The 22,855-nt window shown below is 47.6% G+C and overlaps 1 protein-coding gene across 3 annotated transcripts in view; it reads right to left on the minus strand.

Moving 5' to 3' along the window:
• Nucleotides 1-22,855, minus strand: part of LOC141968743 (uncharacterized) — a 162,154-nt gene that overhangs the window by 19,738 nt on the left and 119,561 nt on the right. For all 3 annotated transcript variants that reach the window (XM_074923809.1, XM_074923810.1, XM_074923808.1), the window contains 7 exons: nt 22,124-22,177; nt 21,305-21,358; nt 19,701-19,808; nt 5,581-5,634; nt 5,355-5,462; nt 3,851-3,904; nt 3,485-3,538 (listed from right to left, as the gene is read on the minus strand). In XM_074923809.1, coding sequence (XP_074779910.1) covers nt 3,485-3,538; nt 3,851-3,904; nt 5,355-5,462; nt 5,581-5,634; nt 19,701-19,808; nt 21,305-21,358; nt 22,124-22,177 — 486 coding nt within the window. The remainder of the gene's footprint in view (nt 1-3,484; nt 3,539-3,850; nt 3,905-5,354; nt 5,463-5,580; nt 5,635-19,700; nt 19,809-21,304; nt 21,359-22,123; nt 22,178-22,855) is intronic.

Raw genomic sequence — 22,855 nt, forward strand, 5'->3', positions numbered from 1 at the left:
CAGTTAACCTCAACAGGTAGGAAAGTGCTCAGTGCATCTCTCTCCATTATATACTTGATGACAGTGGCCTCTTCCTTCTCTGTTGCTGCAACATGTGTTGGATGAATGCTGCCAGGATTTCATATATACTCGCAGGTCATGGTTATACTGTCCTAGGTCATGGTTATACTGTCCTTAAGAGATCGTGTGCTGGGTGGGGAACTCCAGTCTGGGGTTTTGGGGATGTATCATGGTAGAAGAAATATATAGAGAGAAACTGTGACAGGATGGCTTGAGAATATAGTACTGAGCAATATGGATGGAGAAATTTGGGTGTCAGAGTAGAGAGAAAGGCAAGTAATGTCTAACAGGCTCTGCCAACAGGTTCCAGAGCTACTGAACTTGCGGGTTGAAGTCAGCAGTAAAATACCTGGCAACTGGTTTGCTTTCTAGCCACTATCAGTGGAATGTAGGCTAGAAGGGAAACAAAGCCACCATTTCTCAGGTCTTAAGAAAAAAGAAATCCCAGTATATGTGCTACTATGCAGAAGTCTTGGCACCAATTGCTTCTTCCCAAACAGAATGCGAACACCTTGCCATTTGGGAGCTGAAGTGAGCGTGATGAACTCAAAGAAAGCTCATAATTCTGGGGACCCTTGAAGAACGTCATGACTCACAGACTTTATCCCCAAAGCTGAGTTGTGGCTTTGTGTCCCCTTGAGTCTAATTCCCACCTTTTCCTTTGTCTTCTGAGAAAATCCTGCAGCCTGGATCAGCTCTAGGACTGTGGGACTGAGCTCCTCCAGGACTTCCTGATGCCTCAGCTGCTCAAGAGGGAGATGAAAGGTCTGCGCTAATTCTTTGGAAAGTTGCAGTGAAAAAAAGTTAGAGTAAAGGGCAGCAAAGTAAACATGTTGGGATACAAATGGAAAATGCATGGAGAAGAAGGGAAGGCTTGTTGTTGTTGGATCCTGTCCCAAAGTGAGATACACCAGTTTGTAATTTTTAAAAGGATCCCATCTGGACTGCTTTAAGCAGCTGCCAAGTGCAGGCGTCTGCTCTGAGCAAGGCCTCTTTGAGGAGCTGTAAATGTATTAAATGCGGTGGAGTAGCTGGCTGGTATGGCACAAGGGAGATGGATTCCACAATAATGCCTCTCACCAAGCTGCTTTCTTCTCTGGAAAAGGGAAGACCTTCCCCACCGTTATATATCCCCCTTCTTCAGCACAGCTGAGTTTACCACATTGTTTAAAGCTCACAGAGCAGTCATGGTCCCATTTTAGTTTCTTTTTAATTTCTCAGAATCAGGCTTCCATTTCCATGTTTGCACAAGTGTGTGAGGCTACAGACCTGGGATCCAGGCAACTCTTCGGAGATAAGAAGGAAGGATGGATAAGATAACTTAGATGCAAGACTTTTGAGGAGCACCTGGATGCTGCGGGAAATGGTGCTGGAGGCTCGGCACGCGATGCTGTGCTCTCCTCCTTCAGCTGGAGCTGCTCCCCAGCAAGGTGCCAGCAGACCCGCTGACCTTCCAGGAAGACGTGAGCGAGATCCGTCTGTCAATGGTCATTAACAAATCTGACTGTTCTCAGCGGGATGCAATTTGATGCTTTGGCGTCTTTGTCAGGCTTGGAAACTTGCATGTAGAATTCATTTTATCATCAGCATTGCTGTGCTCTGATGTCACAAGATCTGATGTCACAAGATCCATGTTGTTTCTGAGGGAGTGCCCTTCTAGTGTCCATTTGTTGGTGAAGGGGAGAGTGCTTCACATTAATAATTTGGAGACCATTTACTCCTGAAATATTGGGAATTTTCAAGAAGGTGACAACTTTTAATGTTTTAAAATAATATAACAGCTGCAATTTAAACAACAGAGATACATATCTGATCATCTCTTACTCCTTCTGCTGTAAGACCAGTGGCTGATCTTGCTTTTGGTAGTCATGACTCACAGCTTTTTGCCAGGATGCTCAAGTTTCAACAGTGGGACTGTGAGAAACCTCTGGCCAGGCTCTCAACTGACACTGTGCTTGGTGGTGAGCTCTTGCATTATTATTCTGGGCTGGTTGTGCTTGGTTAACATGTGCCACTTCCTGCACAGCCACTCAGAAGAATACACCTAAGGAGGAATGCTGCTGAAGTCTGGAAGAGCAAGAGGTGCAGCTTGGGAAGTGGATGGGGCAGTGTTAGAAGGGCTGAAGATTGAGAGGAAATGCAGCAAGGCAGCGATGGAGATGCAGAGCAGCAGGAACATCATCAGCTGTTCCTCCACACATGTGTTTCAGCATCAGGAAATGAGAGAAAAAGCAGCATGACCATTGTTCATCCCCAAAGCAAAATTTCTGAGGCAGGTGAATATCTTAGTGGAACACAACAGTTCACTGTGCCCCACTGACTCCCGGCCACCAGCACACAGATTCGCTGCTGCACAAGGAGCCTCCAGGCAGAGCACAGAGAGCAGCGTGCTCCGGAGCCTGAGCTGAAAGGACACATTTGTAACCCCAGAGGAGACAAGTCCTTGGGATCTGTCCCACGAACTCCTTTTAGAAGCAATGAGTTTCCTGCTTGCACGCGTACAGCTGCAATCACACCTGTGTGCAGAGGGAAAGCCGAAAGCTTTCTCGGTGATGGGGAGTGGAAAATGAGAGAAAAGAGTTCATGCATGTCTCCTCTTCGTGGGGACCCCACGACTGACCAGTCCCAACCACCACCACTTCCCTTCCCACACGGAGGGAGGGAGGGAGCATCGCTGCTGCTACTGCAGGCATGTGAGGGGCTCCAGCGGCCCTGAGCACAGCCAAGGCCAGCTGGGAGCGTGGAGCAGCCAGCTCCGCCGACAGGAAACCATTAAAGCGTGAGTCACTTCTCCAGCCTGAACTGGTTATGGCTGTGCTGACTCAGCAAAAGGGGAAAAACACAAGGGGAAAGCCGCGGTGGAAAGAGGGCTCTTACTCAGGCCAGCTGCGGCAAGGGGCTTGTCCAGGGGTGGGGGGGATGAGCGTGGTAAGGGGGTGGGCAGGCGATGAGGAAAATGGAGCAAGGGCAATGGAGAGGAGACCAGTTCTGCCTCGCTTACAACATGCTATCAGCTGATTCAAGCACAGATAGGCAGCTTGATGAAGATCAGCTAGTTTGTGCAGGGTGTTATTCTGACTTGATTATAAAAAGCTACTAGTCTGATTTTCTTCAGCTTGGGGACTGAGCAGAATTTCTGCAGACACAGGAAAAACATATTCCCAGAACGCATGCCGCCTGGCTCAGCCACTGGCACAAGGGCACATGGTGTCTGGAAAGCATATGGCAGTGGCACGGGTGTCCCAGCGCTGATATGCAGCAGTAAAGCTGCAGCAGGAGTTATGTAGGTGGCCGTGCTGCAGAGGACGCAGGTAGAGGAGGAGAGCACAGATGCATGGGTGCTATGGCAGCGGGGCAATCGTCTCTATATCAGCTCAGCTGCCATGCCAGTGGAAAATGTGATGGCTAAACTCTGCAAACTTACCTTCTCCCCCTTTGGTCCTGGTGGTCCAATTGGCCCTGGTGGTCCTGCATGCCCCTGTGGAGAGCAGACAGCATGTGAGGAGAGAGGAAGGAGCTCTTTGACTGAAGGTCCTCCCTGGTTTCCTGTCAGATCTCACAAGCCCTGTGTTGTGCATCTCAGCTTTGGAGGAACACATGGGTCGTGGCAGAGATGAACCAAATGCATCTGGAGAAGTTGTGATGGTGCAGCTGGAGACTACAGAAAGAACTAAACTGAACTCAAGATCAGAAATCCATCATAGTTTAAGAATGATATTGCATCCTAGAGTGGCAGTTTTGTTGCATTTGAGAACAGACAGAAGCTGGAGGATGAAAATAAAATCCTTACCTGGTAACCCTTTAAACCAGGTTCCCCTTGAGTACCCATCCGTCCTGGCGCACCCTGGAGAGGCAAGCACAGAAAGCACCATGAGAGTAGCCCATGGGTATTACCCCACAGGAGGATGCACTGGGCTAAGCAAAGCAAAGCTCAGCACCACATGGGAGTGTGGCCACCTGCTTCCCTGGTCACCGGTGAGCTTTGCTGTGGCCATGTGAAATGCACTTGCTTGGCTTTAATCTCTTACACATGGACAGTGATGCTAGGAGTCCATTCGATGTCTTTGCCAGCCTGTAGCAATAGGTTCCCCAAATCCTCATTCAGAATTGCTACCAGAAATGGCTGCATAGTGCGTGGTCTTCATCTGCTCTTGTGGACGTCTTTATATCCAAATTAGCTTTGTGCTAGGAAGTTCACCAGCGAGACCATTCTCATGCATGGACCTAACCCTAAACTGCTGGGAGGAAACCTTTTGGTGTGGGTTCTGAAGCCAAGAAAGTAGTTTTCTGAGCTGTGGTGAGAGCTGCTTATTGCATCTTTAGCAGAATGAACAAAATGGTTTAAATCAGATCATCAGATTAAAGCAAATTGTAAACTTCCCATATAATCCCATTTAACGTGGAAGAAAGCCCTTTCCACAAGACAGAGACATGTTCAGTCCAATAGACTGCTGCTTCCTTGTGAAATAATCCATGGAGGCTTTGCCAAAGAATATGAAGGGAGGATATATGGGGAGGCTATAATTTTTAGTGCAGGAAAACACTATCAACAGAACCATTACTCCATCACTTATTTGCTACTGTTCTGAAACATCACTGTCAGTCCTAGTTCATAAACAACTCCTGCTTTTCACTAAGTTCTACCAAATATAGTGCAAGAAGTTTCCTTACCAGCCTGCAGTTCATCATGAGATACTTATTACTTACCACTGCTGTCCCAATGCATTTGTCTTATGTGCCTAAAGCAAATTAACTTTCTTTCCTCTCTGCCATGTTCTCTCTGAAAGCCTCACCTTCAGTCCCCAAGTCAAACCCTTTACCATGTTATATTTCTTCTTACTGCAAGTGTTTTAGATAAGTAGATCAAGAGTGGGTGTAGAAACAGGGCAGAAGTCCAAGCCAGAGTTCCTTATAACAACACAGTTTGACTTGGAAGCAGCTCTTGCCATGAGTGTGCAGTCTCAAAGGAAAAGATGTTAGCAAAAATAGCTTATCAGCTCACTCCCTTTTCAAGAATAATCCCCAATATTTCAGCCCATCTGGGGAGCTGCAAAGAACCGCAACGATGCAACGTGAGCTGGATTCACGGGGCACCAACACAATCACCACTGTGGAGTCTCTCCTGTGCTGCCCAGAGCAAGTGTTAAGCTGTTTTGGTCAATTAAACCCATCTAATATAATTTCACTGTCTGTGCTCTGAAGCCTCTTCTGGGCTTTTGTTTCATTCAGGCCCGTTCCCATCACTCTACACATTTCTACATGTTGTGTTCAACCATTTGCAGAGCTCTTCTCACCATAGGTCCCAGGGTACCTCGGGATCCTTTAGGGCCTTGGTTCCCCTTCGGCCCCTCCTTCCCTGGAGATCCTGTCTCGCCGAGCTGCCCCTGGTAGCCCTTGCTGCCCTGCAGAACAAAAGCACTGACATTAATGTAGGACAAAACTGCTTCCACAGATAAATATCACAGATGAGCAAAGAAAGGGAGATCCAGAGAAGACGTTATCAACAGGAGATGCTCCTACCTTCTGGCCAGGCTTGCCCTTTTCCCCTTGTTTTCCTGGTTTCCCTTCTGGTCCCTAGGAGAGCAAAACAAGCTGTTGGAATGGGAAAGCAAAGAAGTCCCATCCCAACCAGCCACTCCCGTGCCTCTTCCCTGGTATACTCAACCCTGACAGTGTCCTCACCCGTCCTATCCTATTCCCACAGGAGCCAACAAGGAGGCTAGGAAGTCATGCAGGCAAGGCCATGATCCACAGGCACTACAGCCAGACTATGGCTGAGTTTGTTCTTGACCTGCTCCAACACATGGAGAAGGAAAGCTCATTGCTTAAAGGTGGAAAGATGTCTGTGCCCAGGTGACTACAGGGCAACATGACTGAAATGTGATATTTTTCATCTTCAAATCACATGTCAAAGACAGGTGGGTGATGGAAAAACTGCCATCTGATGGGTCCATCTGTCCTCAAGGATGCAAAAGAGACATCTCAGAAGTGCTCCTTGAAGACAGCACCTGCTGAATTGAAAAATGGTACCTACCCACTCACTGCTACAGAAAGGGCTGAGATGTGGAAAACACATTTACCTTGGCCCCCACAAAACATTTCCTCTGGTCTGCAGACAGAGCTGCCATCTGTGTACCACTGCTTTGCAAAAAGAGTTGTGTCTTTCACCATCTACTGTGGCACTGAACTGGATATCAACGCTTTTTATATGGTTTTAGGATACTGGCAGTGGAACCACTGCGTCTACAGCAATTCTCCTGACTTTTACCTCGTAAAAAACAGGCAGTGGTTTCGTTTTCTGTCTACCTGCCACTTCCTACTCACAGCACAAACCCTTTCCTTCTATTTGTATTACTACTGCAACACAGAGCACATAGAAACCACAATATACTGATCAGGCATCTAGAAATGGAGTGGGATGCAAAGTTTTGGGTGGGAGCCACAGCAATGAGAAACAGAAACACTGGCCTCCTTCGGGCACCTCGCGTGGGTGCCTCACAGGCAGCAGAGCCCGCCGCCCCTCCTTGCATGCACACAGCAGAAATTAGCTGTGAGGAGTGACTAAGTATAGCACACTCTCCTTAGGGAGCCCAGGGAGTTCATTTTTTTCAGCGTTTGACCCCGTTGGCTGCAAGGCAGACAACATATTTTGGATTTGACAGAAGCAAAAGTATTACTGAAGAAAATAACTCATTCTTTTTGGCAATTGTGACAAACATTTCAACAGCATCTACACACCCGCACGGCATCTCTCCCTCTGCTCTCCTGCCTCCCAGTTAACAAGGTATAATTTTCACCACCGTTGATGTTGCAGTCTCAGCCGAACAAAAGCAACTTATAAAGCTAGCCATATCGGAGGGTTTTCACTCTGATCTGAAACATGGGCCTCATAAGTGCCTGCTCTTAACACAAAGGAGCAATTCAGACTTATTATAGCCCTAAAGAACTGTGCCAGTTCTTCATTTCCCCAAAGGGAATAGCTCCATTTTACCTAAGTCAAACATTTCAAGAGCCCACCCTGCCAACACTGTTACAGCTTCACAAAAGGACAGGTCCCTGCCGAGGAGTACCCGAGTCCTGTTCTGTTGTCTCTTCCATACTACTCAGGGCTTTTGTTTGCTATTTTTTGCTGCCACTTTCCAAGAGATCACTGTTGGAATTATTTTCCCACAGACGCTGAGCAGCCGCAATACATGATGAATTGTGGGTGCCAAAGCCTGCACAGTGTCACCCACGTGATTTACACTTTTGACAGGACTACAGAGAAATCCTCACCAATGAAAGCATCAGCCTGGGAAATGGCCATCCCCACCCAGCTCTGCAGCTAGCTCACCACTGGACCTGGTACCAGGTCCCTCAGCTTCCTCATGTATCGGTCACGATGTGTGTAGCAGAGCAGCAATAATGCTCACAGACCCTCTTCTGCAGCAATACTGTGATGATTAGTGGCTTGAAAATTTGGAGAATGAGTAGTGGAACCACTCGCAAAAGTTTACTGTCAAAATGTGAACAAATAAAGACACAACTGGGGTTTCAAATTAGCTGCATAGTGTTTTTCCATCAGTCTCCCTGGACTGTGCACTAAGATCTTTTGGAAGCATGGGCAATAGACGTTTCTTGTAAATGTGAGAAAGCCCATTTTAAGCTAAATCTCTTCCTGGCCCCAGTGATGGCCAAGCCCTTGATCTTCTCCAGAAGAGTAATTTTGTGCGTTTAGATGTGCTCCTGAATTGCTGTGCTATAACAGCTCTTGAAACAAATACTATACTTCCATGTTACTGTTCCATAAAAATGCAGACGCCAGTGCATCGATGAGATGTACCCTTATATCATTGTCCAGGGCAGATGGACTCCGCTCACAGGTGAGGTCACGAGGCTCTCACAGCTACTTCAGGAGAGTTTGAAGTACAGCCTGATTCCCCCCACCTAGATACACCTCCCATGGAAACAATGACTGAAACTTTGTTCTACCCTGCACTGGGAAATGTCTTTGCTTTTTGAGAAGATGGGTTCAGGCCTTCAGTCTTCTGAGTTGAGAAACAAAATTTCCACACTGCTCCTAAAATCTGCCAGCATTCAAGTCCATGCTTGTACCCACAGTCATGAAGTACAGATATAGGGTTAGAGTCATATGAGAGAGGGAAAAAAACCCAAAACATAAACCCAACTTTGACAGTTCAATCCTCACTCACAAAAATAAACTTGATCCATAGGAGACTGTGCCATGTTCAAACAGGGTCTCAATTTTCTCTGGGTTCCTTCAGCTTGGCTTTCCCTGTTGGTGGAGTCTGGTGGAGCCCACAGATATGGGCTCCAGTAAACTCCCTGAACCGGCTTTTCCCTTATGAATCACTGGCCTCATTGAGCAGTGATGTTCATCTACTCCAGAAGGCTCTCCTGGGTCCTCCAGCTGGGGTGTGGCTCCTTCTTCATTGCTGGAGAGAAAAAAAATTTGGCAGCCTCTCAAACTCTTGTCAGTGATAGTGAGACCAGCTGTCACTTGCAGTAAACCACAGAGATCTTCCTTTGAGCCTCCCTCACTGTTGTTAGCTCTCGTCTGCTGGTTAAAAGCTTTGCTGGTATAAATAAATGGGTCAAACTGTGCTGGCCACACCATCAGCAGACGTGGCTTGGATCTTGAAGCCTGAATCACCTCCTCGAATGGAGTAAGCTCTATCAGCAAAGGATATTTTGTGTTCTACCAGCATGCTTTCTAGGACTTTGGCCAGCACAGCTCTACTGGTGAGCGGGAAGCCTACCATATGTCTGATTTTCCTGGATGTGCTTTCTTCAACTGCGCAGGAATTTTGCCCAGATGAATTCAGAGGCAGTTCAACGCTTGTCTGGGGTTCTTAGATATGCAATATCTCTACATGTGATGTTCCAGATGTGGTTGCTGCTTGTTGCAATCCCAGACATTCACAGGGCACATACGCAGGGTTTGTACAGTCACCGTCATACGTCACATGTAACACAGGCAATATCAAGCCCAGCAACAACTTCGGTAGCCTTCAAAAAAGGTCAGATCCTTTTCCTCTCCATTCTTCTGACTCATCTGTCCAGGAATGGACAAACCAGGGCCAGAACAGGGGGGAGAAAAAAAAAAGGGATAAAAATAAAGTTCATTGAGATTGTAACTTCATCCAGGGCCTCCAAAGTACCTCAGGAATCTAGCATCTTTTGATACCGCCTTTGCTGCAATGTGAAGTTCCTAGGGTTCCTACACTTTAGCAGAGACAGCAACGAGGGGCAGAAAATGTACAAAAGCCTACACATAAGAATAATTAATTCCAAGTTCTTTTTGCTGGATTCAAATCAGTTGGATTAGCGTGCCAAGGCACTAAACACTTGATGCTTTTATTGCCGGGGTTTGTACACATTTTGTTGTATGCTTTGGGTTACTGGTTTGCTGAGAAAACAAATCTTCTTTCCAAGCTTCTTCTGCGAGTGGGATTATTTTTAAATGGTGATTTCTGTTTATATACTGCACTCTTCACTAGAGAAGTACCTCCAGAAGATGATATTTGTGACCAGGGACAGTGGAAATCAGCAATTTTACAAAGCCACATGCCTTCAGGTATGTCAAAATATCCAAGAAAAGAAAAAAAAATTATCATCTTAGATATAGCATGTTTAAAATTTTATTGGCAGCTTCAGAAAGCACCCAATTTTATAAGGGTTTTTTTTAGTATGGCCTTAGATATTCCCCTAAGGGAAAAGCTGGATGGTTTATTTTCCAATGCAAATTGATTAAGGAAAAAAGGAGGCTTTCAGCTGCTGATGGCCTTGGCAGCAAAGTCAGGTCTCTTGCATGGCACAGAACTAATGTTTATTGGGAGCAAACAGATGAGCAGCCCAGCTTTAAATTCTCAAGACACCAACAGTTGAAATCTATGTTATGACAAAAACATCCAGAAAAACAAAATGAGGAAGTTGAGTGAACTGCAGAGAGATATGCCCCAAAAGGAGCCAAACAGCAAACAGTGTTAAAACCCAGACCTAAACTTCCCCCGCATTCAGTGATGCTCTGCTACACGCGCTAGATCCGGGGCAGTGGTTACCGAGACGTGACTCACCGTCCTGGTTTGACACAAGGGGATCTGTGGCTCTTGGCACTTCAGAGAATAGATCCTGCTTTGCTTGCAGACTTAAAGCACGGCACAGGAGGGCACAATACTGGTGAGATAGCTTCCCAAAGCCTGTTTCAGGCAGGTTCAGGATTACTCAGGACTGTTGTGGAGCAGGAGCATATTTTCAAATTTTTTTGGGTATCATTGAGTGAAGGTTTGAGGTCACTCCTCTCTACCAAAAATGAGGCAGGAAGAACTAGAAGAACCAGAATGCAGCTACTGAGTAAAGAAAAGAAAGTGCCAATGGTGATGGGGAAAAAAAAAATGGTGATAGTTTGAGGCACTGAACATAGAAAGGGCAGAAAAGCTAAAGCAGTAATAAAGGTAGGAAGCATGAACCATAGGATGACCATGCCCATATTGTTCAGGGCCCAGCCAGCAAGCTCATTTAAAGGGAAATGAAAAAGCCCTATATCATTTCCTACCGCTCAGCAATGTCTCCATATGAGAACCCCTACTTAATAAACTTTGATCGAGAGAAGCCTCCCCCCATGGAGGACAGTTCACAAGCACTCAGGAAATTAGTGGGATTATTGGGACCGGGCATTTGAAGACATAAATGTTTCGGATTTATAAGAAACACATTTCATAATCACTCTGCCTAGCAGTAGTTTGGAAGGGGAGGAGACAGGGCAGCAGTTCCTGAATGAGTATGGGGAAAGAAGAAAGACTCAACTGTTCTTGAGAAGAAAGACCTGATTGTACTGTGAGGTTCAGAGGTCTTCACTGGGATCACTGGGAAGTAATGGGCTCTTGGCCTGCTTGTGGAAACCCGAGTGATGAGTGCAGGTAGAGCTCGCTGGCTGAATGCAAAGAAAAAGCGGGATGGGGAAATCCTATAAAAAGATCTCGGATGGAAAGACTACAGCTAGCATCACCATGACTTCCCTTTCAGCTGAGTTCCTCAGCTTGAAGTGTGGAATCCAAACCAAAATCTTGTATTCCGAACTCTCTGCTTTAGTGCAAATTCTTATATGCATGAAGATGTTGCTCTGAAATACGCCACTTCTGGGTTTGTGGATGAGGAGGTCTATTTAACTTGGCTTTTCTAAGCAGTCACAGTGTAAGGCAGCAAAGAGAATCATGTACAGAGCAGTGCTGTGTGCCCTGAGTTGGTCTGGTTTCATCTGGTAGCCCTGAATTTGTTGTTTCTGGGAATCCCTTTTTTTACCCTCTTTGCCTCTATATCCTCATCTCTAAGGAACCGCAGGAGACAAAAGTGCCACCAAAAGTCTTGATGGGTGGGTGGGAAGTGCAGGAAAAGTGCAAGTCCTCATCCCCACTGAGCTGTGAAGCTTTCATACATGGTGACACCAAAATGCTCCAAAGAATTAGCCAGAGCTGGAAGCTGACAACTGGGACGAAAGGAATAGACAGAGCACTTGGGCAGTATAACTCCTATTTATACTAACGAGCACTACTTGCGCTCTTTTTTCCTCCCCCAAACACTAAGAGTTAATATCTTCCTTCTGAAGGACACAGATGCCCTGGGGTTGTGGAAGAGGAGGGGAATGAAATCCTCTCTTGCAATAAGGAGGGGAATCTTGGAGTAACTGCCCAAAAAGTGCGTCTCCTTCGTCTGAGTCAGGAAAGAAACCGTGCCAAGTCAATGGGATTTATTTTAAATTCTGGCTCATTTTGACTCCTATTAACTCTAAATGAAGACCAGCTGGGATCAGCCTGCCTTCCCGAGCAGCAGACTCACTGCAAGGGTGAACGGCCCCTCGGCTGCTGGAGCAACCTTGGTCGCTGCAAAGCAGCAGTTCCGGGGGACTGGGAGAACTCTGTGATTCCCTGCAGGATTCCCAGGGCTCACAGGCAACCCTGTTCCACTCCAAAGGTTTCAATGGATTTGGTGGGCTGAGTCCCAGGTACCAGAATAGCAGACAAGGGGGAATGCTCCCTGCCTCAATAAAATCTCCCAAACAACAAAGCCCAGCATGTACCTCTCCATAAAACGGGATGTTTAGACTTCCACGGAAGAGGCTGAACCTGGGGCCATCGGCGATGCACTGATTATTAAAGCAAAAGAAGCAGCTGATTGCAGCTAAGGGCAGAAGTGCCTGGGGATTCCCTCTAGAAAGGGAAGGAGAGAGACCTGGGACTGCAGCTATGTGGAGAGGCACTCGCCCTGACCCTTGCCCTTGCCCTATTCAAAGCAAAGAGTTTAAGCATGTTTGACTACATTCCTGAGCAACATTATTCGCCTTTGATTTTTGATGCAAGGCAAATACCTGCCTTGGCTCTGCTGGATACTGGTCCACATGAGTAAGGATATTCCAAAGATATTACACAGTGACACACCATAGCCAAGCGCAAGCACCTTCAGCTATAGAAATTGGACTCCAGTATAGGAACTGGCCCTGCTAATGTAGCAGCTACTGGAAAGGACAGGCTGTAGGGCAGGAAAAGTATGTCCTGTTGTGTCCCCTCCTCCACTGTGGAATGGGTAGTTGGGATGTGCATCATGCACAAGCCCAGGAGACATTCAGCTCTGCAGCACAGGGCCATGCCCTTGGGCAAGCACAGCTGTCTCGGGAAACATCTATCGAGATGTGTCTGGCCTGTGGGCCAATACAGCCTGTGCCGAGTCACTGCACAGGGCACAGGAGTGGAGCTGGGGAGCTCCCAGTCCCCTTCTACCACTGACTGACCTCCTGCATGAATCCAGACAAGCCACTTTACTACTCTCTGTGTCTACAGCTAATGCATTATCTAAGGGTAACATGAGGAGTAACAATACTCATTTCCTAGATTCAGGGTGCGAGGAGCTCCCTGTTACCACTGACACACTGTCACAGCCCTCCTCTGCACACCAAGCCCAGTATTCTCCATTCCTTCCATTGCTCAGTCAGAGGGTAACCCCTCACCCTCCAGTTGAGGGACTTTAAGTAACTTCATCCAAGTCAGAGCTCCACAGATAGCCTGTAGACCACGGCATGTAAAGTTTTTCCAAGAAACAACAGCTCAGCACATTATCAAAAAGACATAGATTCCTGCACGGACAGCAGAAGTTAAAACCAGAAGTGATTCCAGGATTGTCCTTCAGCAGCCTTAGTACTTTCAGGGAGCTGAATGCCATGTAACTGATGTGGCGTTGCCAGCTGTCGCTGAGCTCATGTGTTCGGAGTGAATGGCTGGATTCAGAGACAGCAGAGTGAGGCGCTTTGTGGCAGAAAAATCTTTGAATCATGTTTTCAGTGGCAGGAAACAGAAAATAACAAAGAGCAAAAAACCACTCTGGGACAAATTCTGCTGTAAGTGATGTTTGGACAACTTTGTAACAGAACAGTGTGTTGGATGAGAATGAACTCCTGCTCTACCCTGGCATTACAGAGCCCAGAAACCAGCCCCATCTCAGCTGTGACCACAGCGTGCCGTTTCTGGAGCAACTCTACTACCTCGGAGCAGAAGGTCCACCCTGGCCAGCAAGTCCTTCTTTTGCTTCAGGATGGTAGCCTGTAGATGACAGAGAAACAAGGACACGATGGGAAGGATGCTGTCCTCGGGACACCAGCCAAAGCTTGTGTGGACTTGCTGCTGCTCTGGGGAGCGATGCGGCTGAGACCGCAGCGCTGGAGCCAAGACCCACAAGTTCACCCAGTGCTCTGTACTGGGCTGGATACCGGCTTTATCCTTTTCAAAGCACTGTGAATTCCCTCGAAAAACCTTCTCAGATCACCCCAGCCCAGCTCCATCACTCTATCCTCTTGGAGAGCAAACAAAAAGACTTTGGGCCTTGTCACATCAGAGCAAAAGGATTTACCAGCCCTTAAAGCTCTTCTGGTCTGCTGGTGCACGTCTGCACCGTGCAGCAGGGCTGGCACATGCAGCCAGATCTTCTCTGATGTAATTGTTTATGGCAATTTATATCATTGGAGTGTCTGGCTCAAAGCTTTCCCAGTCCTGACGTGGCTTCAATGACACTGCAGATAGGATTTCAGGTTAAAAAGGAAGTGGAAAAAGAAAAGAACTCGGCTCCCAGTTTTGCTGAACAACGAGGGATTTTCTTGTTTCAGAGCATGTTGTATTTCATTACCTACAGGCTCTCCAATTGCTTTCCTGGAACTGTAAAAACCTTGCTATCAGATGTCTGCCTTGTATGACAACCAGCACATTACGAAAACCACAGTGCACAGCTATGGAGTGCAGCTGGAAACCCACCACCTCCCTCCTGCCAACTGGCTTGGGCCTTTCGCTCAGTCACCGGTGGATCAGTTGTCCTCCGAGGGAAGGGCTGAAATGCCGTATTTTCTGTAGGTGGAGAGAAGAACCAGCAGAGAGGAGCGCTTTTTTGCAGGGTCCACTTGCTTGTGTCCAGGTTGCTGGCTGCATACCGGTGACTTCAGTCTTTGGCTCTTATCATCCTCTGTTGCGAAGAGCAGGATTGACTGGCAGTCAGATCCTTTGTAAATGCACATTACTCTCCAACAATGATCTTTGGGTATTTCAGGCTCCGTGGCACTATCCTCTCATACACTTTACAGGTCGGCAGACAGTTTTTATTTTGACAAACTACACCATGACACTCGCATTGCTGATGGACGCCTTGTCAGGGTTTGACGGGCCATTGTATTTTCCAGTCTCCTCACAAACTGCACAGACATATCCTTGTCCTGCCTTGCCTGTACAGAAAGTCTGGATCTCCAGTGGACAACTCCTGCTCCCTGTACTGTTCACCCCAGGATCTGCATCTCCAGCCAGTCCCTCTGAACAGAGATGCCCAAACAGTCCCTGGTGCTCTGCAAGGGGAAGAGATTTTCAGCTCTTTGCTGCTCAGATGAGCCAACCAGAGGTCAAATGGCCAAGTCCAGAAGAGAGTCAAGATCAAGTGAAGGTGACAAGTTTGTCTTAGAAGAAGATGGAAATCACTGGGAGGAGATAATTAATATGTGAGGCAGCAGCTCAGGAAAGGAGCACATCTCTGATGCGATTTTTGAAATGTCAAGTGGATCTTGCACTCAGCTTTGTGCTAAGTGGTTAAGGTGATCTGATTTCTCTCTTGTGACCAGGGAGGCAACTGGCCTATCCCTCTTCTGAACGGGAACTGGAATTAAATAGAGCACTGTGAACTTGGACAAAGTGACCAAAAGATAGAGGATACTTGTGTATCTCATCTCCAGCTGCCTCGAGTCCTGCCAGCCACAGCTGTGAGACTCATGGACCATCTCAGTTGCCAGGTTTGTTTGCTGAAATCCACTGGCTTTAAAACATGTACAAACTACCCCTGGAGACTCCACTGGGGCCTCCCTGCTGCTTTTGTTTGAGATTTAAAACCACAGTGGAAACTGGTTTTCAGATATGTTAATACTGGAAATGGCTGAGCCAAGTTAAAGCAAATGATCTTTGAAAAATGTTTCTTGAGCACCAAGGGAAGTTTGGTTGTGCTCAGTTGGTAATGTTGTATCAGCATCGGGATGGCTTTCTGGAAAATTAAACCTTGCTCAGTAAAGCCAGATGTGTCCCTGCTGCAGGAATTGATCCCCAGGTGAACATCTCTCTTCTGCATGATCCAGAAGGGCAGCAGATACTTTATGCTTCCTCCAGCTTTAGGACCTGCAGAGGTGCTCCAGGACATCCTTTCATCTGCTCTTTCCCAGGGAGTTCTATGACCGTGGAGACTGAAGAACTGCTAATCTCCTTCCATCCATTGTGCTGGCCCTTTGCCACGTGGTGTTTGAGCTTGTACGCGCCCTGCCAAGTTCCCCAGCTTCTACCTGCTCTGAGGCTACACGGGGTGCTGCCAGCACCAGGCCTTTGCCCCGGGCCAGTATGTGCAAAATGGACTGAAAATGTACCAGCAACAAAGGCAGATCATTTCAGAGCAATCAGGCACCTCATTTCCCACATCTGCCAAGAGGACATTTGATACTGAAGTGTCATGTTCCTTTAGACATAAGCAAAATAAAGATTAAGACTAAACATGCCCTTGGTGTTAAGGAAAAATCTTCAAGAAGTGATGTTGCTGCAGGGATTTCTGACAAAAAGTGTTTTTCCATATTCTATCGCTGTTTGTGGAGGGCACATCTCTGTGGGTCCCCTCTAGTGCTGAGGCAGAGGGCAACAGAGAACCAAGCCAAGGTGTAGCAGAAACTTCCTCAAGCTGATATGAATCTCTTCCAGGAGCAGAAGATGAGCTACACACTCCTAGGTGGAGGGCAGTTTGTTGGCACAGGTAACTAGACAGATCCTTGTGTGTGTCTCTCCCAGTAATGGCACAGAAGCATTAACAACTCCCCTGCCCCCTTTGCAGATGAGCAGGATATCTCAACAATATCGGCGCAGAAGCAAACATCTCTAGCCCAGGGAAAAGTCAGTGGATCCAGGCAGGAACGCAGTGAAGCACGGAGGTAAGGTCTCCTGGGTGTCACACCAGGAGAGACCAAATGAAGATGCAACAGCTAAAGATGAAGTTCCCTTTAAAACTATCTAAACTGAGTATTGGACAGTGTTAACACTATCACATCAGATGTATTAAAACCATATGCAACATGCGTAATGTGTAAACACGCAGGATCTGCAGCACACCCAAACCCAACACGCCTCCTCCCTGCAATGCGAGTGCCTCCACACCTTCCCCAGGCAACGTCCATGCCACCACACAAATCCTGGACAGGAGTTTGTCACCGTGCAACCTTGGCATCTGTCCTTGCTGAATACCTTCAGGATATTTCCCTGACAAGATTTGTATCATCTTTGTCCATCAGCCTTAAAACCCTCTGTCCATTGTACATGTTTGTGGTGGGCTGTGCCTGTGGTGGCTTTTGTGGCGCTTACAGAGGATGGGCTGATGATATTCCAACTTCCAATCATCAGTTGGAAAGGAGGGGGCTGCAGTTATCTCTAGTTTGCATGTCTGAGCTGTAAACTTTTATCTTGGCAGAAATCTAAGGAAGATCCCACTAATATCTGTACCTTTTCTCCATGGGAAGGTAGGACAAAAGTCTCAAAGAAAAAAATGGGAAGATAAAAATTATTTGTACTTCTGTCAAAGAACTTCCATCTTTAAATTACCTCAGCGAGGAACACCAGCCTGTATATTAGGTAATGGCCAGGCGTTTGGCAGAGGAGGCAGTGCTATCTGGAACCTATGTCTGATTGAGTTTAGACATAAGGATATACAAACCAGCACATTAAAATAGTAGATGGAAACATAGCACTCTGCATTAAAAAAAAAACCAAAAAGAAGTGATTATGAGCAGGAATCTTGGCTCTATTGACTCTTTTTTTAAAAAAAAAAACAAACAGAAAATGGCATCATGTTCCCAGGGACATGCTGGCAAACAGCGGGGACGGAGTCTGAGCGAATCTGTACTTTATGCTCTATAACTTAATATGGCTTTTGCATGATTTTAGTATTTTTATTGGTTCTTAAAACATGCACAATAAAAACATGTGAACCAGCCAGAAGTACAGCACACGGAGGGCCGGGTGCGGTGCTGAGGGTGGCTGTCCAGCTGTGCCAGCCTGCAGCTGGGAGGGAGCTGGGATATTTGGGACCACCTCTCGCCCGTGGTCCAGTCTCAATCCTGCAAGAGCTCCCTATGGGTACAGAAGGCTGTGGCCTTATTTGGGGCAGAACTATAACCTTTTTCTGCACATTTATGGTGCTGCACTGCAGTATTAAGCCAATGTTTCCACTTTCTAGTCAAGTCAGCGCTCAAATCCCAACCTTAGCCCAAAAATAACACAAATCCAGCCCCTTCGTTGCTTCCATCCCCTCACACCCTTCTCCCTGACCTCCTTTTAGCCAGCCACAACGTCACCAAAGGGGAAAAACACACTTCAGCATTGAGCATCCACCCAGCGCTCCGAGGTACCTGCCTGCCCTGATGCCTCCCACCCATTCCGGGCAGGGATTTCAGAGCTGCCATCAGACTTGGACTATTTGTTCCTTCTTTCATGCTGGGGCTGCTCCCATGCCTCCCAGACACACGTGGGGTAGGAGCTGGTGTGTTCTCCAGCTGCATGAGCAGCAAGACCTGTGCCATGGGTGAGCACAGCTGCTCCGACCAGGCTGGCCGCATCCGACTCAGCCAGGCTATCGCTTCACAGAAAGAGCCTTGTGAGTCCATGCTTCTACAACTTTGATCCACAACAATAATTACAATGAATAAATCATGTCATCAGGCTGACAAACTCCATGTTTCAAGCAGGAGGGCCTCGCTTGGCTTGCAGAGCAGCCCACTGGGGCACTGGGCAGAGCTATCCTTCCATCTGGCACCACTGAACGAGCCCCAGGCCAGACCCTGCCTGACTCCTCTGGCCCCGCAGCTCTTACCTCGGAGCCAGAATCACATTTTTTAATTCCGTGGCACTGAGATCAGACCTCCAAGCGAACCAGACGTGCCTAGGATATTCATTAAGGATTAATAATTTCCTGCTAATTTCTTCTATTAGTTTTCTATATTTAAGGGGGAAAACTCTTAAGGGAAAAGCAGAAATAAGAAGTAATCATCAAACAGAAGTGAGAGAAGGCAAAAGCTGGCCATTTCCAAACTCCAGGCCAAGGCCAGCTGTGGCAGCCAGGGTAGACTCAGCTTCTTGCAGTCCTCCTGTCCACCCTGCCAGGCGATCCATTTTACAGATGCAGTAGAGATGCACAGTGTCTAAAGCCTACAGCAGACCAGAGAAGTGATCCACGTCTCAAGTGTGTATCCTGACCGAAAGACCAAACTACCTCCTAGATGTAGCTTTTTGCAAAAATAACGTACTTTACAGCAACTTTGCAATGAGTCACATTTCAGATGACCTTCTGCCCTAAGAGGTGTCTTGGTCCACTGTGTGTGCCTCCCTCTCAATCTGCCCCCAGGTGTTCTGCTGCAACATGGTATGCCCTGTTACAGTAGTATTGCTGTCTACAGTAATGACCGTCCTTGTCAAAGAAAAAAGAAAAAAAAGAAAGAAGAAAAAAAAGAGAAAAGGGGAAAAAAAGGGAAAAAGAAAAAAGAAAAAAATGAAAAAGAAAAAAGGAAAAAGGAAAAAGGAAAAAAGGAAAAAAGAAAAAGAAAAAATAAGGGAAAAAAAGCCTATTTATTTCTTACTAGGATTTAAATGCAATCCAGCCTCCCAGACACTAGACTGCAAACTTTCTTTTGTCCTCTTGTTGCAAAAGGGTCTTGTCTCTTCAGACAAGGTGGTTTGCCTCCTGAGCCCAGGGCTCGGCGTGTGCCAGCTGCGCCCCGATGCCCAAGCTGAGGAGCACACACTGCACCTCTGGGCTCACGCTGCAGCCGTTGGGAAGGTTACACTCATCTTGCTCACAGGGACTTAGACAAGAGCACGCAACACTCTACCTATCCTTTCGTGGCTAGATGCAGCTGCTAACTTGGAAACCAGAGTGGAGGTGGCCCTATGGGGAGCGCAGGGGCTGTGTTGGGCCCACACCCGTACCCCGGGGATCTAAGATACACCCAGGGCTGCCCACGCAGCATGGTGAGGAGAGCACCAGTTCCTACAGGAACCCATGGACCAGCTCCGGGGGTGAGTGGGCTGGTTTTGCAGACTCACTCGGACACCTGTGATGCCGGGATATCCAGGAGGCCCTTCTTTTCCCTTCAGCCCTTCATTGCCTTTTTCTCCTTTCTCTCCTTCCAGGCCTTGCTCTCCTTTGTCTCCCTGTGGAAGAGAGGAGGGTGGGAGCTTTTCATACCCACACAACACAAGGGTCACTGTACATGGCTCTTGCAAGGAAAAAACCCACCACATAATTAATATTTCAGGAGTCTGAGAGGAAGAGAGCCTGCAAGCAATAGGATGAATGAGAGTGAGTCATAATACACTTGACATTTAACAAAATGAGCAAAACCAGGTTTCTTTTTTTTTAAAGTCTCTTGGCTGGAGGAGAAGGAACTCCCCCATTACACAGGGTAATCTGAATCCCTTTGCTTCTTCTGCAATAAGGCCTGAACCTTGCACGTGAATGAGACAGGCGGACAAAATCTGAAAGTCTCCCTTGTCTCACCCAGAAGCCCTGAGCTTGGGATACTGAAAGATTTTTAATAGGATGGGTTTGTCTGGAGCGGCTCCTTGACTCTTGCTGCCAAATGGGAATCAGCCCAGGGCTCAAATAAACACTCTGCAAAACAGTGTCATCTTGCCTCTGTGAAGGATTTGCGGTCTGGGCAGTAGGTATCGTGTCAAATCACCGTTCTTATAAATTATGACAAATATTTTATGAAGACAATCGAAAAGGCCAATTCTGTACTGACGACAGCACCTACGCTTGTGCAACCAACCAGCCTTGACAGTTGTTTTCCACTTGCACCTGCGTTAGTGAGAACACAGCAACAACTTTTCTGGTTAAAGAAATGCTCCTGCAGTGAGCAGCAACTCTTCCACTGTCCGGAGACACAGTCAGGTTAAAAAGACCTGGTTTTGGTTCAAGAGCTCTTGGGGACAGTTAGCAGTGGTAAGAGAATACAAAAGCCTTGACTGTCTTTAAGGAAGAATCTTTTGGTCCAACATATAGAGATAAGCAGCAGAGACACATGGCAAATAATTTAACTAGAATGAAGTAATAAACTGCATTGTTGTGGGACCAGCTACTTTTTCTTTCCATGGAACAAAACTGTTGGCCTGTTTGGAAAGGCCAGCTGTGCAGGGACAGAAATCAGAGTCCTTTTCCAAAGGCAAGGTAGGAAACTCACAGCAGAGAGATACAGAGTGCAGTGCAAGCCCTGAGCGAGCACCTGGGGCTTTGCCAAGAGGAAGGGGATCTGGTTTCTTGCTAACAATGTTCTGGTCAGTGGTGCAGGGTAGTGATGGACAATTCTTGATTTCCCCTGCCAAGCCCAGGAATTCCTGATTAGTTGGAAATTTAATCTGTAAAGACTCAAATAAAACAGACAAATTGTTGGAAACTAGATTTTGAAGAACTTGACCTTTTTGGAGATCTGATCAGATGCCAAAAATGTGGGTAGAGGAGTGAAACAGGAGGAGTCAGTTATGTGTTATTGCAGAAAAAAAAATCTTTAGAGGGAGCAGGGCAGAAGCTTATTTCACAGAGGACCCGATAACCCCCTTGCCTTCAACCTGGCCTTGGGAACCATGGCAGCCCGAGTGCACAGAGATGTGTTGTGAGACCTGAAACGTGCCACGAGAGTGAGGTTTACCTTGATACCGTCCGGTCCAGGTGGCCCACTATCCCCTTCCAGCCCCGATTCTCCCTGCAAGACAGAAGCGAGCACCATAAGGCTGTGCCTAAACGTGCTTTTTTCCAGCTGACTTGTGGTGGCGAGTCGGACTGCAATGACAGGAGCCTAGTCCTGCACTTTGACACGTGTCGTACCTCATACCCTAATGCTGAACAAGTTCTTCAGGGAGCATGAGCAGGAATACATCCTCTTGCTTTATTCTGAGACATAGTTTCTCCTCCATGGACCCTGCTGCTGGCCTGGGGGAAGACCTCCTTCCCCATGCTGGAAAGGGGGCTGTCTGTATTCATTTAACCTGGGGCTTCCCCATCCTGCTCCAACAACTGACCTTAGTCCTGAGAAGGGACAAGAGCCACTGCCGGCTTCAATCCCTGCATTCATGCCATGCCTGGCTCCCTCCCACGTGCGTACAGTGTAGCCAGTGTTTCCCTGCTTAATGCCCACCTCCCACCCCAGTGCCTCCCGGCCCTGTGCAGACTGAACCCTCCCGACGAACAGGACGGGTCTGTTCCCACACTGCCCCTTTCACAGCGAGGCTGTCACAGCACTCTGCAAAGCAGCACCGGAGCATCGGAGGGGCTCACACAGGCTGCTGAGCTCAAGCTGACAGGCTCTGCCAGGAAGGTATTCCCACCACCCACAGAAGAAACAAGGGCTGTGAGGGTTACGGGATGGCCAGAGCAGGGTCTGTCTGCCCAGGCTGTAGGTGAACAGGGAATGGAGCATCTGGTGAACTGACAAGGCACAGAAGCCCTACCAGGAGTTGACCATACTCACCCTTTGGCCAATGAGGCCTTGCTCTCCAGGGACTCCCAACTGGCCAGGATCACCCTGAGAAAAAGGAACCACAGACACGGAGACAAGCTGTTTACTGACATGAGTGAGCATGAAGCACTTCCCATTGCACCCCTCATTCTGACTTTCTATTTCCTTCTCCCACACGAACACTTTCACTTCTGCTTGCAAGGGTGTCCAAAGGACAGGTTGTCACCACCAGTGCCTCAGCTTGCATAGGGCCAGCAGGCACCTCGCAGGCTCTGTTGCAATGATGCTTGACAGGACAGGGGTCGAGGAGTGGTTTGTGCTGCCTGCAGCTGCAGAGCCAGAAGATACTCCCTCAGCATAGCCCTTGGGCAAAGCAGCAATGCTGGGTGCAACACAACGGTGCAGCAGATCAGCAGGAGAAAGGGAGAAGAAAGCTGACAGCTCTTTGAGCCCCAGCATGACTGAGGAGGGTGGAAAAGAACCTGAATCTTTGATGGCACCAAAATGAGTGAACTGAAGGTGCTGGAGCTGGCAAACAAATGGATCTTGGTGACAGGCTGTGAGGTTGCAATTTAGCACTGGGGGTACAATGGACACAGGGCAGCTATGCCCACCCAAACCAACTGCATTGCAAGGAACAGAGCTCAGGAAATGCAGAGACATAAGGGCAAAAAGGTTTGACCTATCCATACATCTCATCATGCAGCAAACTGGTCTGCAAGCGATGATTGCCCAGAGCAACCC

The sequence above is a fragment of the Athene noctua genome, chromosome 20, assembly GCF_965140245.1.
Source record: "Athene noctua chromosome 20, bAthNoc1.hap1.1, whole genome shotgun sequence".
Classification (NCBI taxonomy): domain Eukaryota; kingdom Metazoa; phylum Chordata; class Aves; order Strigiformes; family Strigidae; genus Athene; species Athene noctua.